General features: G+C 47.2%; 2 protein-coding genes across 2 annotated transcripts in view; one reads left to right on the top strand and one right to left on the bottom strand.

The window, feature by feature from the left end:
• Positions 1-1090: 1090 nt before the first annotated feature.
• On the bottom strand, positions 1091-5566 carry LOC126991188 (endoplasmic reticulum transmembrane helix translocase-like). The gene is made up of 5 exons (XM_050849959.1): positions 5517-5566; positions 3842-4038; positions 3226-3377; positions 2765-2873; positions 1091-1255 (listed from the first exon to the last, which is right to left on the bottom strand). Exons 2-5 carry the CDS (start codon positions 3986-3988, stop codon positions 1139-1141), a joined length of 525 nt encoding a protein of 174 aa, XP_050705916.1. The 5' UTR covers positions 3989-4038; positions 5517-5566; the 3' UTR covers positions 1091-1138.
• Positions 5567-12079: 6513 nt separating this feature from the next.
• Positions 12080-15824, top strand: part of LOC126991190 (tripartite motif-containing protein 65-like) — a 5645-nt gene continuing 1900 nt past the window's right edge. Inside the window, exon 1 of the mRNA XM_050849960.1 lies at positions 12080-12165. Coding sequence (XP_050705917.1) covers positions 12142-12165 — 24 coding nt within the window. The 5' untranslated portion in view covers positions 12080-12141. The remainder of the gene's footprint in view (positions 12166-15824) is intronic.

Below are 15824 nucleotides of genomic sequence, written 5' to 3'. Positions count from 1 at the left end.
ATTTAGGAATTTCATCAGACGTCATAAAGATAAAAAAATAAAAAAAAAACTCCTCTAGGTACCGGTACCGGTGCCGGTGCTATCCCGACTTTTCGGTACCAGGACTACTGGTATTAACGGTACCTGCCCATCCCTATATCGTAGGCGTCAAAAAATTGTCGTACTCTTGGTGTTTTTTTCAATATTTACGCAGAAAAACGTAATATAGAGCCTAAATAAACGTCCTGTTATGTATATTAACTTATTCTACTAATTACCGATGCTATTAGACGGCTATTTATAACACAGCCCTAACTATAGCGGTCACTTATTATTATTACGGGCAGGGCAGAAAAACGTGGTATATGGAGGTAATCAACGTTCTGTTTACTGTATTATATCACTGTACTAATTACCAAGTGGCGCTGGATGGCTAATTATAACGATTTAGCCATAATATCGTATACACGGAGAGAGAATTTATTTAGCTGTGTGTGGAGGGAAGGAGGAGGAGGAGGAGAGGGAGAGAAAGGAGGGAGAGAGGAGAGAAGAGAGGGAGGTGGAGGAGGAAGACTGTCTGGCTGAGAGGCATAGCAAATCTTTCCTCCATATTTAAACCCTTTTTTGGAGGGAAGGAGGAAACGGAGAGAAAAAACGGAGGCATGGAGAGAAAGAGAATTTATTTAGCTATGTATGGAGGGAAGGAGGAGGAGGAGGAGAGGGAGAGAAAGGAGGGAGAGAGGAGAGAAGAGAGGGAGGTGGAGGAGGAGGGACAAAAAATCTTCCACTGTGCAAAAAACATTTATTTATTTATTTATTTTCATTTTTTTTTTACTTTCTCAAAAAAATAAAAAATAAAGAAAAAAATACAAATAGGCTTAACGATTACTCTCTCTCTCTCTCTCTCTCTCTCTCTCTCTCTCTCTCTCTCTCTCTCTCTCTCTCTCTCTCTCTGTGTTTGTGTGTGTGTGTGTGTGTGTGTGTCTCTCTCTCTCTCTCTCTCTCTCTCTCTCTCTCTCTCTCTCTCTCTCTCTCTCTCTCTCTCTCTCTCTCTCTCAGTGTTTGTGTGTGTGTGTGTGTGTGTGTGTGTGTGTGTGTGTGTCTCTCTCTCTCTCTCTCTCTCTCTCTCTCTCTCTCTCTCTCTCTCTCTCTCTCTCTCTCAGTGCCGCAGGGAGGGTGCCAACTTGCCCTCCCCAAAGAGTGCTAGGCAGACTCTATCTATGACGAACGACAGCGCGAAGTCCAGGCACAGAACTTGTATGAGGGTCACCCGGAACTGGAATGGAAAAGAGTTGATAAAAATGGAGATTGCGGAGAAACGGAGAAGAGGAGGAAGATGTGGAGGAGAGGAGGTGGAAGAGGAAAGATTAAGCTATTTTTTGGTGGATGAGGAAAGGAGGGAGAGATGGAGGTAAGGGGAGGAAAATGGACTTGAACTTGGAGGAGGAAATGAACGAAACCACCAAAATTATACTGGAGAAATACACAGACCTTGATAAAAGTGGAGATTGCGGAGGAACGGAGAGGAGGAGGAAGATGTGGAGGAGGGGAGGTGGAAGAGGAAAGATTAAGCTATTTTTTGGTGTAGGAGGAAAGGAGGGAGAGATGGAGGAAAGTAGAGGAAAATGGACTTGAACTTGGAGGTGGAAATGAACGCGACCACCAAAATCACACTGGAATGGAAGACAAATCTTGATAAAAGTGGAGATTGCGGAGAAACAGAGAGGAAAAGGAAGATGTGGAGGAAAGGAGGTGGAAGAGGAAAGATTAAGCTATTTTTTGGTGTAGGACGAAAGGACGGAGAGATGGAGGAAAGTGGAGGAAAATGGACTTGAACTTGGAGGAGGAAATGAACGAAACCACCAAAATTACGCTGGAGAAATACACAGACCTAGATAAAAGTGGAGATTGCAGAGAAACAATGAGGCGGAGGAAGAAGCGGAAGACAGGAAGAGGAAGAGGAAAGATTAACCTACTCTTTGGTGTCGGAGGAAAGGATGGACAGACGGAGGAAAGGAGAGAAAAATGGAGGCAAATCTCACCTCACTCGGGAATTCGACGATCTCAAACTGCCGATATCTCGAAAACAATTTAAGTTCGGATAATGAGACTTGGTGGGTGAAGAGAAGAATGGTTTACGCAATTATAGGCGGAGTCTGAGTTTAGTTTTGTTAATCTGAGGCAGAGTTAAGAGCATGGAAACTGCGGAACACCATTTGGAACGGAGTTTTTCGTCGCTCAAGAAAAAGTTCCGCCACACTTGCTTGTATCTCGGAAAGTATTTAAGTTAGGGTGATGAAATTTGGTTGATGTATAGAAGGATGGTTAGGGTACATGTGGTTAAAATTTGGTTGACCTAAAATGAGTTAGAGGTGAGTTATGGGTGGTCACAGTTAGGGCTATCTTTTCTACATCATTTATATTTTTGAGTGGGAAATTATTTAATGTTTTTACTTATATCTTCAAAAGTTTTCAAGTTAGGGTACCCAAATTCTGAGGGTATACAGAGGAATAGTTAGGGTATATGTGGTTAAAATTTGGTTGAGGTAGAATAACTTAGAGATTAGTTATGGGCATTTGAGGTTAGGGACATTTAAATATTTTTTGAGTGGTAAAAGTTTTTGTGGATTTGCTTATATCTTCTAAAGTATCTACGTTAGGGTACCCAAATTTTGAGGGTATGCAGAGGAATAGTAAGGGTAGATGTAGTTAAAATTTGGTTGAGGTAGAATGACTTAGAGATTAGTTATGGGCATTTGAAGTTAGGGTCACATTTTGAACTTACCCTGTAGTTGATCGCGAAGGTTGATACTTGGAGAGCCAGCGAGATTATGTACACAGTGGAGTTAAGGAGAGAAGGTTCAAACTGCTTCTCCAGGTCCACCGCCGCCCCCCTGGAGAGAGAGAGAGAGAGAGAGAGAGAGAGAGAGAGAGAGAGAGAGAGAGAGAGAGAGAGAGAGAGAGAGAGAGAGAGAGAGAGAGAGAGAGAGAGAGAGAGAGAGAGAGAGAGAGAGAGAGAGAGAGTACATTAGTAAGGCCTGGTAATCTGTGTGTGTGTGTGTGTGTGTGTGTGTGTGTGTGTGTGTGTGTGTGTGTGTCCAAGGTTCAATATTACCTCATTGCTTCCTCCTCCTCCTCCTCCTCTTCCCTCCTTTCCTCCTTCCTTCTCTTCCTCCTCCTCCTTCCTTTCCTCCATTCTTCCTCCTCCTTCCTTCCCTCCCTCCTCCTCCTCCTCCTCTTCCTTACCCTATAGCAGTGTGGTTGTCCAGGTGGTTGGCTTGGTTGACCAGGTAGAGCAGGGCGGTAAAGTGGCAACCAAACTGTAGAAGCACCGTCGCAACCGTATAGATATTGAAGATATTTGGTAGAGGTCGGTGAGCGCTTAACTCCGGCAGCGGCTGTGGGGGAGGAGAGGAGAGAGAAGGGTCAGACAAACGGGGTGATTGTGGCGGTTGTGTTTGTGCGTTTGTTCCGCCGTTGGTGTGTGTGGGTAGGCAAATTATCCCTCTACGTTTGTGCTGAGTGGCGTGTTTGTGCATGCTACCGTTTGGCTGTGATATCGAAAAAGGTTAAGACTTCCTGATAAAAATTTGGGACTGTTAGGTTTGAGTAAGGGTTATGTTTGAGGTGATTGTGGGGGTTGCGTTTGCCTGTTTGTAAATCCGCTGGTGTGTGTGGGTAGAGGAAGGACTGGTCTACGTTTGTACCGGTCCGTGCATTTGTGTGTGTGTGCGTTTGGCGGTGAGATCGAAAAACGTCAAAACTTTCACATTATAATAATCACAGTAACCCTATCACCGACCCTCCCTCTATCTCCCTTCTTCCCAGACCCCACAAACGAAGCCTCCCCTGCCCCTCTGACCTTTGACCTTGAGATGAAGAGGAAGCAGGCGGCCTGTAGGAGTCCCTGTAGTGTAGCCTGGTAGTCGCTGAACTTGATGCCATCCAAGTACAGCACGCTTTGAGAATAGGCTAGGATGAGTGCGTTTAGGGCCAGGATCTTGAACATTTGCAGTGTGGTCACCAGCGTACAGCGGCCCTGCTTGATGATGTGGCACACTGCGGGAGGAGTGGAGGTAGAGCAAGGTTAGAGCGAGCCGCCTAGCAAAGGGGGTGCACGTAGAGCGAGCGTAGAGCGAGGGAGGGGCAGAAATGTGAAGGTTTTTCTCGCTCAAAAAGTCTGGTTATGGAAAAATTGACTGTGGTTAATGTGGAATTTTGAGAGAATTAGAGCGAGTTAGATCGAGTGCAAGGGAGGGAAGGTAGAGCAAGGTTAGAGCGAGCCGCCTAGCAAAGAGGGTGAGCGTAGAGCGAGGGAGGGGCAAAAATGTCAAGGTTTTTCTCGCTCAAAAAGTCTGGCTACGGGACAAATGACTTTGGTTAACGTGGCATTTTGAGAGAATTAGAGCAAGTTAGAGCGAGTGCAAGGGAGGGGAGGTAGAGCAAGGTTAGAGCGAGCCGCCTAGCAAAGGGGTAGTAGAGGTAGTGGTAGAGGTAGTAGTAGTAGTAGTAGAGGTAGTAGTAGTAGTAGGTGACAGGATTCGATTGTGTGTTGAAAATGTTTTGTGTTTTTTTTATGTTACGGGCAAACGAATGCAAGTATTGACACGCGCCAAACACCCAAACGTAGCCTGGTCCTTCCTCTATCCAGCCACACCAAGCGGAAAACAAACAGACAAACACAAACGTCACTATGGACGCATTTGTAAACACCATCAAACTCGTCTCACCCAAAAATGGAGTCAAAAGTCATTACGCTTTTTAATATTATGGACAAACAAACGCACGTATTCAAACACACTAAGCACCAAAACGTAGCCTGGTCCTTCCTCTATCCAGCCACACCAAGCGGAAAACAAACGGACAAACACAAACGTCACTATGGACACATTTGTAAACACCATCAAACTCGTCTCACCCAAAAATGGAGTCAAAAGTCATTACGTTTTTTAATATTATGGACAAACGAACACACGTATTCAAACATTCAAAACAGTGTGCCTTTTCACTGGTGTTCTAATGTGATTCTGTTGATTTCTCGACCTCATTTGAAATGCATATTCGTGGATTTCCTGCTCATTAAGAGAGAGAGAGAGAGAGAGAGAGAGAGAGAGAGAGAGAGAGAGAGAGAGAGAGAGAGAGAGAGAGAGAGAGAGAGAGAGAGAGAGAGAGAGAGAGAGAGAGAGAGAGAGAGAGAGAGTTTTCTTTACAGGAAATTTATTTGGGAATTTCATCAAAAGTCATTAAGATAAAAAAATACTCCATCGGGTAGGGGAACCGGTAAGGTACTAACGGTACCTGAGTTTTCGGTACCGGTACTCAAATTAACGGTACTTGCCCATCCCTAGGGAAGACCCGTCCCGCCCTAACTCCCTCACCCGCCACAAACTCATCGGAAAATCGTCTTATTTCAGCGTTCTCCGCCGCGTCCACAGGTGTCCAGGGTAACGAAAGGCATGGAGTTCAAATGTCATGCCTCCCGGCGCTTGAACAGGCTCAAACAAGGCGGTTTTTAGGCCGAGAAGTGGACGACGTACCTTTGTTGACAACTGACAGGCCGCCATCTTGAAGTCCTCTGGCGTAGTTGGGGTGGACTGGTACCGGTACCAATACCGCTACTAACGGTACCAGTTAAACTACGGTACCGGTACCAGTACCGCTACTAACGGTACCAGTTAAACTACGGTACCGGTACCAGATTGCTCGGATTTATTTAATTGTTCGATTTATTGGATAATTCTTTATATATAAATATATATATATATATATATATATATATATATATATATATATATATATATATATATATATATATATATATATATATATATATATATATATATATATATATATATATATATATATATATATATATATATATATATATATATATATATATATATATATATATATATATATATATATATATATATATATATATATATATATATATATATATATATATATATATATATATATATATATATATATAGATCTATATATATCTATATATATATATATATATATATATATATATATATATATATATATATATATATATATATTTAAATTTATGTTCAAAGCCTATCTCAAAATCTTCCTTAGTCTGCCTTAAAATATCGGCATTTTCTATAGCGCCGTCCTGTTTCTAACGGGGACTACGCTATATCAGTTCCTGAGTCAAATATAAGGTGTCCAACAGAGGCCGCCAAGCTTTCCAACCATCTCTCTTGCCTTCCTCTCCACACTACGTGGCTTTTATTTCAAGCTCTCGGACAAGACTACAAGATAAGCTTTAGTCATTTCGAACCTAAGCTTTCTGCCTTAACCTGATCTTAGCTCTCCACCGAGGCTAAAAGAAAAGCTTATATGTTACGTTTCTTAAAGAGCTCATGTGAACAGAGCTGGCAGGTCCAGATGAGGAGCAGTGCGGGTCAGTGTGTGGGACGGGCTCGGCAGGTCCTGCGTACCCCGGTGGCTGACTCAATTCTGTTCTTAAACTTCCCTTGTCAGCAAGGGCGGATCCAGCCTTGAGTTTTGGGGGGGGCCAACTGTTCATCGACGACGGACTGTACACATGGAATTAAGTCACATCGGATTGCATTGTGCTTTTCAGGGGCATAACAAAAATTTGCAGTATCGCTCGCGCGCTGGGAGAGTGACAATAGACCCCTAGCCCGAGGTTTATGGGCTAAAGATTCGACAGCGCACGCCCTGAGTAAATTCTATATTTAGAAGTCCTTGCTGAAGCTCAACCTTGGTATTTTCCCTAATCGCTGATTGGCCGAAGAGGCCTTCCTTCTCAGCGCTTAATTCCGATTCGCTTGTGCATTGAGGCCATAGAATTGGATTTTGTTTTATGTAGTAGAGCGATGCAGTATCGACTATCGAGTTCTACATGATATGTATATGATTGAGGGAGGCTGACAGTATCTGTAACGAATTTCTTTGGGGGGGGCCAAAACATACTCTCAGAGCGTTTGGGGGGGGCCATGGCCCCGTGGCCCCCCCCCTGGATCCGCCTATGCTTGTCAGTGTAAAAGTTGTATTTATGTATTCACGAAAAGGAATATATTGTTTTGGTACGTTGTAAGTTGTTTCCTATCAGCAGCCCACGTGTTCCATAGTATTACCTTCCCTGGCCACGTCCCGGGACCCACTTCTTGGGTTCTTCGTCAAAACAAGCTGCGCCATTGGAATCATTTACTTCTGCTCACTACGATAACTCGCAACGTGTTAAGTACACTTAGGACGAGAAAACTTGTCAATATTTTTTTTATTTTTTACATCTCGGCCGGTAGGCTTTTTTCAGGGACCAGATGATCGGCCCCAGGATGCACTTTTTATTTTTTACAGTGGCGCCAGCTGTGCTTGGCTCCTTCTTGGTTCACTGGACGGCTCCTCTAGGGTCCGGGTGGGTGGCTGGTCTTCAAGCAGCATGTGTTTACTCTGAGGCCACTCGGCGGTGACTGAAAAATACCAGGTGGTGGCGAGGGGATTCGAACCCACGTTTTCCATGGTGTGGTGAATGTGAGCACAGCACGCTAACCACTCAGCCACAGCCTACCATAAATAATTATAATGATAATAATAATAAAAATAGTAATAATAAAAATAATAATAATAATAATAATAATAATAATAATAATAATAATAATAATATTAATAATAATAATAATAATAATAATAATAATAATAATATTAATAATAATAATAATAATAATAATAATAATAATAATAATAATAATAATAATACTTATACTACTACTACTACTACTACTACTACTACTACTACTACTACTACTACTACTACTACTACTACTACTACTACTAATAATAATAATAATAATAATAATAATAATAATAATACCAGTCGAGAGTTTCTTTTCTTTCCATCTCATTCTTCCACTTGCTCAATCCCTCATCTTTAACTGTCATATCTATCACATTCTTCCACTTTCTTACATCCCACTCAAACCCCTCTCCATTTCTGTTTGTTATTCTCCATTCAAACACATTCTGTCTATCTTCAAAGGGTCGGTACACCCACCTACTTAGCATAACATTCCTGTCTATCATTCGCCCACATTTATTCGCCCATTTGCCATCTCTTATACTCCACAAGTATACTTTCCTTGCTAATCTTGCATCCTCCATTTGTTCCAGTCTCACTTTATATCTCAAGGTTGCCTTTACTAGTCTTTCCCTAAACGTGCTCCACCCCATGTCACCCCTAAGAGCCTCTACTGCTGCAAACCTTGGTGCATTCAGTGCCATTCTTGCTACCCTATTCTGCCCCACTTCCAATTTTTCTATCTCACTGTCATTCCATGTCATCACATCCATTCCATACATAATGCTCGGGACAGCCACACTCTTCCAAACCTCACGGATGACATCATACTTGCTCGCTCTCATCCTCGCTGCACTCCCTAAAAGGCCTACCCACTGGTTTGCCATACTTATCTTTACATTCTTGGCCCTGCCGCATCCATTTACCTCCATCCACACCCCTAGATACTTGTATTCTTCCGTCTGTTCCAACTCATCCCCTTCCAGTCTCCAAGTTATTTCTCTCTCATCCTCTGACCTATTTACTATCATTACTTTGCTCTTCTCACTACTGAACCTAACCCCAAAATCCCTTCCATAACCCCCTACCACATCTAGGAGACTCTTCAGCAGACTCACTCATAACCACCACATCATCCGCATACAACAACACACATACTTTATCCTCTCCAATTCTCACTCCTGCATTAATTCTCCTCATCCTGATATCTAACTCCTCCGTGAATAGACTAAATAAAGTTTGTGATAGTATACAGCCTTGTCTCACTCCTCTCTCACTCTTCACCCAATCTGTCTCTAGATCACCTGTCTATACTTCGCTCTTGTCCCCACATACATGCTTCTAATTATGTTAACAATCTTATCACTCAGCCCAATTTTCTCTAGCACTCTGCACAACACCTCTCTGTTCACCCTGTCGTAAGCTTTAATATCTAGGAAGCCTAAGTACAGTTTCCCTCCCTCTCCGTTTTTTCCTTTCAATCAGCTCATTCAGTCGCAACAAACATAATTATTATCTTCCGCTCGCCTGTCCACTCGGAACCCATTCTGCTCCTCACCCAGCACCCTGGCACTCTCAATCCATTTACACAACCTTTCATTCAACACAGCACTAAAGATTTTTCCTATTGAGTTTACCAGAGAGATTGGCCTATAGTTCTTTAATTCCTGCTTACTCTTATGCCCGCCCTTGTGGATCAGAGTTACTCTACATTCATTCCATTTACTTGGCACTCTCTCTTCTTCCCATACCTGGTTGAATAACTCAGTCATCCTCTCAATCACAGCCGCACCTTCATTTTTATACAACTTATACGGGATCTCATCTGGTCCTGCAGCCTTACCATTCTTCTGTCTTTTCACACATCTCTCAATCTTCTCCCTACTGATCCTTTCATTCAGCTCATTTGCATCTTTGTCAGGCCACCACCACCACCACCACCACCGCGGCCAGCAGGAGGTTGTCAGGCCACCACCACCACCACCGCGGCCAGCAGGAGGTTGTCAGGCCACCACCACCACCACCACCGCGGCCAGCAGGAGGTTGTCAGGCCGCCACCACCACCACCACCGCGGCCAGCAGGAGGTTGTCAGGCCACCACCACCACCACCACCGCGGCCAGCAGGAGGTTGTCAGGCCACCACCACCACCACCACCGCGGCCAGCAGGAGGTTGTCAGGACACCACCACCACCACCGCGGCCAGCAGGAGGTTGACAGCCCACCACCACCACCACCGCGGCCAGCAGGAGGTTGTCAGGACACCACCACCACCACCGCGGCCAGCAGGAGGTTGTCAGGACACCACCACCACCACCGCGGCCAGCAGGAGGTTGTCAGGCCACCACCACCACCACCGCGGCCAGCAGGAGGTTGTCAGGCCACCACCACCACCACCACCACCGCGGCCAGCAGGAGGTTGTCAGGCCACCACCACCACCACCGCGGCCAGCAGGAGGTTGTCAGGCCACCACCACCACCACCACCACCGCGGCCAGCAGGAGGTTGTCAGGCCACCACCACCACCACCGCGGCCAGCAGGAGGTTGTCAGGCCACCACCACCACCACCACCGCGGCCAGCAGGAGGTTGTCAGGCCACCACCACCACCACCGCGGCCAGCAGGAGGTTGTCAGGCCACCACCACCACCACCACCACCGCGGCCAGCAGGAGGTTGTCAGGTCTCCACCACCACTGCGGCCAGCAGGAGGTTGTCCGGCCACCACCACCACCACCGCGGCCAGCAGGAGGTTGTCAGGCCACCACCACCACCACCGCGGCCAGCAGGAGGTTGTCAGGCCACCACCACCACCACCACCACCGCGGCCAGCAGGAGGTTGTCAGGCCACCACCACCACCACCGCGGCCAGCAGGAGGTTGTCAGGCCACCACCACCACCACCGCGGCCAGCAGGAGGTTGTCAGGACACCACCACCACCACCACCACTGCGGCCAGCAGGAGGTTGTCAGGCCACCACCACCACCACCACCGCGGCCAGCAGGAGGTTGTCAGGCCACCACCACCACCACCGCCACTGCGGCCAGCAGGAGGTTGTCAGGCCACCACCACCACCACCACCACCGCGGCCAGCAGGAGGTTGTCAGGACACCACCACCACCACCACCACCGCGGCCAGCAGGAGGTTGTCAGGACACCACCACCACCACCACCACCGCGGCCAGCAGGAGGTTGTCAGGCCACCACCACCACCACCACCACCACCGCGGCCAGCAGGAGGTTGTCAGGCCACCACCACCACCACCACCACCACCGCGGCCAGCAGGAGGTTGTCAGGCCACCACCACCACCACCACCACCGCGGCCAGCAGGAGGTTGTCAGGCCACCACCACCACCACCACCACCGCGGCCAGCAGGAGGTTGTCAGGACACCACCACCACCACCACCACCGCGGCCAGCAGGAGGTTGTCAGGACACCACCACCACCACCACCACCGCGGCCAGCAGGAGGTTGTCAGGACACCACCACCACCACCACCACCGCGGCCAGCAGGAGGTTGTCAGGCCACCACCACCACCACCACCACCGCGGCCAGCAGGAGGTTGTCAGGACACCACCACCACCACCACCACCACCGCGGCCAGCAGGAGGTTGTCAGGACACCACCACCACCACCACCACCGCGGCCAGCAGGAGGTTGTCAGGCCACCACCACCACCACCACCACCGCGGCCAGCAGGAGGTTGTCAGGCCGCCACCACCACCGCGGCCAGCAGGAGGTTGTCAGGCCGCCACCACCACCGCGGCCAGCAGGAGGTTGTCAGGCCGCCACCACCACCGCGGCCAGCAGGAGGTTGTCAGGCCGCCACCACCACCGCGGCCAGCAGGAGGTTGTCAGGCCGCCACCACCACCGCGGCCAGCAGGAGGTTGTCAGGCCGCCACCACCACCGCGGCCAGCAGGAGGTTGTCAGGCCGCCACCACCACCGCGGCCAGCAGGAGGTTGTCAGGCCACCACCACCACCGCGGCCAGCAGGAGGTTGTCAGGCCACCACCACCACCGCGGCCAGCAGGAGGTTGTCAGGCCACCACCACCGCGGCCAGCAGGAGGTTGTCAGGCCACCACCACCACCGCGGCCAGCAGGAGGTTGTCAGGCCGCCACCACCACCGCGGCCAGCAGGAGGTTGTCAGGCCGCCACCACCGCGGCCAGCAGGAGGTTGTCAGGCCACCACCACCGCGGCCAGCAGGAGGTTGTCAGGCCACCACCACCACCGCGGCCAGCAGGAGGTTGTCAGGCCACCACCACCACCGCGGCCAGCAGGAGGTTGTCAGGCCACCACCACCACCGCGGCCAGCAGGAGGTTGTCAGGCCACCACCACCACCGCGGCCAGCAGGAGGTTGTCAGGCCGCCACCACCACCGCGGCCAGCAGGAGGTTGTCAGGCCACCACCACCACCGCGGCCAGCAGGAGGTTGTCAGGCCACCACCACCACCGCGGCCAGCAGGAGGTTGTCAGGCTACCACCACCACCGCGGCCAGCAGGAGGTTGTCAGGCCACCACCACCACCGCGGCCAGCAGGAGGTTGTCAGGCCGCCACCAACACCAGCAGCAGCAGCAGCAGCGACATGGCGTCTGCAGGGAAGGGGCCGGTGAGTCATAACCTTGAAGGAATAAACAAATGTATTATTCCTCAGAACATTCCCGTACCAAAATCTCCTACCTTGCCTTTTTTCTTACATCAAGGGAGGCAGCTCAAGGGCAACATAACAAAGATAACGATGAAGCCCGCCCTCTGACTGGGCGAAAAAAGAACGAGAGGCAGTGACGTAGGAAAGGGGGGGGGCAGCCTGAGGGGGTGCCATCATAGCTGGGCGTTATCGCGATAAGTTATCGCGATACTTTATCGCTGATAACAAAATCGGGTTATCGGCCATCCGCTCCTTATTTAAATATATATCGGTATCTTCGTTACTTTTATAACCAAACTAGCGATAATCGCTACTTTTTTCCGCCTCTCAGAAAACAAGCGTTGTCTCCTCCCTACACGTGGCCGGGCGCCCGGTGTTGTCTGAAAAAACTTCGGGAATGAAATATCTTCGGTGAAGAGATTTCTTACTTAGATCATCAACATTAAAACACTAGATTATTTTTGTTATGTTAGACTCAAAAATCAATATATCAAAGAGAAAAATCGTTTAACTTTGCCCCAAAAATTATTATTCACTGCCTCAAATTTGATATTCCATATTCGTTTTTTAGCCTGCCATGGTATTGAAAGCACCCGGTGTTGTGTTATTTGGTGTCCCATCGTCAAAAGCTGGCACTTTTGTTTACAAACACTGGTCTCTCGTGAACTGCACATGCTCAGACCAGTAAGCGTAGCCCTGTACAGTCTCAAAAAGCTTTTTAACACATTAAGAGTTGCTGGAAGGCTGAATCAGACATATAGTGTCGTTCTAGAAACAGCGAGGATGGCGGTACTGTATGTCTGATTCAGCCTTCCAGCAACTCTTAATTACGGTTAAAAAGCTTTGTGAGACTGTACAGGTCTACGCTTGCTGGTCTGAGCATGCGCAATTCACGAGAGACCAGTGTTTGTAAACAAAAGCGCCAGCTTTTGACGGTGGGGACGCCAAATAACACAACACGGTTCAGGCATTTCTAGTATTACCGTCCATAGGTACGTGTCAACGTGTGGTTTTCAGGTATTGTAAGTTTTCTAACATACAGATAATGAAAATTTAAATTCACCTATGTTTTTTTTTATTTGAAATATCAATATAATATCGTTTTCGCCTATCGGACTTATCGCTAGCTAGTATCGGAGTTGTAGATTTATATCGGGTATCGGTTATCGGTTATCGCCTACATTTGTGTCTCCAGTTAACGAATATCGGTTATCACCCATAAGGTTTTCCATTATCAGTTATCGGTTATCGGGAATAAGGTTTTCTGTGACGTAGTAAGGGGGGGGACAGCCTGAGGGGGTGCCGTGATACAGGCTCAAGTCTGATGGCTAAATTCAGTGACGTAGTAAGGGGGGGGCAGCCTGAGGGGGTGCCGTGATACAGGCTGATGGCTAAATTCAGTGACGTAGTAAGGGGGGGGCAGCCTGAGGGGGTGCCGTGATACAGGCTGATGGCTAAATTCAGTGACGTAGTAAGGGGGGAGGCAGCCTGAGGGGGTGCCATGATACAGGCTGATGGCTAAATTCAGTGACGTAGCTAAGGGAAGGGTGTTGGGGTCATATAAGAGTGAGTGACGGCGCCTTGTGACTGTACCAGATGAATTGCTTTGCTATAAAGAACCTATATATATATATATATAGATATATATATATATATATATATATATATATATATATATATATATATATATATATATATATATATATACATATATATATATATATATATATATATATATATATATATATATATATATATATATATATATATTTTTACAACAAAGGAGGCAGCTCAAAGGCACACAAAGAAAACAATAATAAAAAAAGCCCGCTACTCGCTGCTCCTAAAAAAGAAACAAAAGAGGTGGCCGAAAGGAAGATCAAATACGGGAGGAGAGATGTCCTGATACCCTCCTCTTGAAAGAGTTCAAATCGTAGGCAGGAGGAAATACAGATGAAGGAAGATTGTTCCTGAGTTTACCAGCGTAAGGGATGAAAGAGTGAAGATGCTGCTTAACTCTTGCATAAGGAGTTTGGACAGTATAGGGATGAGCATGAGTAGAAAGTCGAGTGCAGCGGGGCCGCGGGAGGGGGGAGGCATGCAGTTAGCAAGTTCAGAAGAGCAGTCAGCGTGGAAATATCGATAGAAGATAGAAAGAGAGGCAATATTGCGGCGGAATTTAAGAGGTAGAAGACTATCAGTATGAGGAGGAGAGCTGATGAGACGAAGAGCCTTAGCCTCCACTCTGTCCAGAAGAGCTGTGTGAGTGGAGCCCCCCCACACATGAGATGCATACTCCATACGAGGGCGGACAAGGCCACTGTATATGGATAGCAACTGTGCAGGGGAGAAGAACTGGCGGAGACGGTACAGAACGCCCAGCCTCGAGGAAGCTGATTTAGTAAGAGATGAGATATGAAGTTTCCAGTTGAGATTTTGAGTTAAGGATAGACCGAGGATGTTTAGTGTTGAGGAAGGTGATAGCTGGGTGTTGTCAAAGAATAGGGGATAGTTGTTTGGATGATTGTGTCGAGTGGATAGGTGGAGAAACTGTGTTTTTGAGGCGTTGAAGGACACCAGGTTCTTCTTGCCCCAATCGGAAATAATAGTAAGGTCTGAGGCTAAGCGTTCTGCAGCCTCCAGCCTTGAGTCGTTAAGTTCCTGAAGGGTGGGTCTTCTATTAAAAGAAGTTGAATAATGCAGAGTGGAATCATCGGCGTAGGAATGGATAGGACAGTTCGTTTTGGAAAGAAGATCATCAATGAACAACAGAAAAAGAGTGGGAGATAGGACAGAACCCTGTGGGACACCACTGTTAATAGATTTAGGGGAAGAGCAGTGACCGTCTACCACGGCAGAAATAGAACGGTCAGAAAGGAAACTGGAGATAAAGATACAGAGAGAAGGATAGAAACCGTAGGAGGGTAGTTTAGAAAGCAAAGATTTGTGCCAGACCCTATCAAAAGCTGTTGATTTTCTAATTCTCCTATCATGACCCCTAGTCCTGTTTCCCTCCTCTAGTGTAAAGAAAGTATCCACATCTAAGTAATCGCAATCTGAAAACATTTTATATAGCTCTATCATATCCCCCCTTAGACATCTCCTCTCAAATGAAAACATATCTAGCTCTTTTACCCTCTCCCTATACTCCAGGCGTCTCATTGCTGCCATCATCCTAGTTGCTCTTCTCTGAACTGCTTCTAACAAAGTTACATCCTGTGGTGACCAAGCTTGTATACAATACTCTAAATGAGCTCTAACATATGCATTATATAAACTACCTCTTACCTCCTTGCTTTCATAACTATAACATTTCTATTTATAAGCCCCAGGATCCTGTTTGCCCTATTTCTAGCTTGTAAACACTGCTTTGAGAATTTCATAGTCTTATCTGTCACTACACCTAAATCCTTTTTATTCTCAACTGCCTCTAACCAAACTCCTTCCATCTCTTAGAAAATTCCTATTATATCTTTACCTATATGCATAACCTGACACTTCCGGGAGTTAGACTCCATCTGCCACCTGTCTGCCCATCCTATCCAAGTCCCTTTGCATCCTATAATTGTCCTGAGCCCCTGTACTGTACTAGCTATCTTGGTATCATCTGCAAACTTTGG

Source organism: Eriocheir sinensis, unplaced genomic scaffold, assembly GCF_024679095.1.
Source record: "Eriocheir sinensis breed Jianghai 21 unplaced genomic scaffold, ASM2467909v1 Scaffold25, whole genome shotgun sequence".
Taxonomy (NCBI): Eukaryota; Metazoa; Arthropoda; class Malacostraca; order Decapoda; family Varunidae; genus Eriocheir; species Eriocheir sinensis.
Note: the sequence above shows the minus strand (reverse complement) of the source record. Positions and strands in the feature narration are given on the sequence as shown.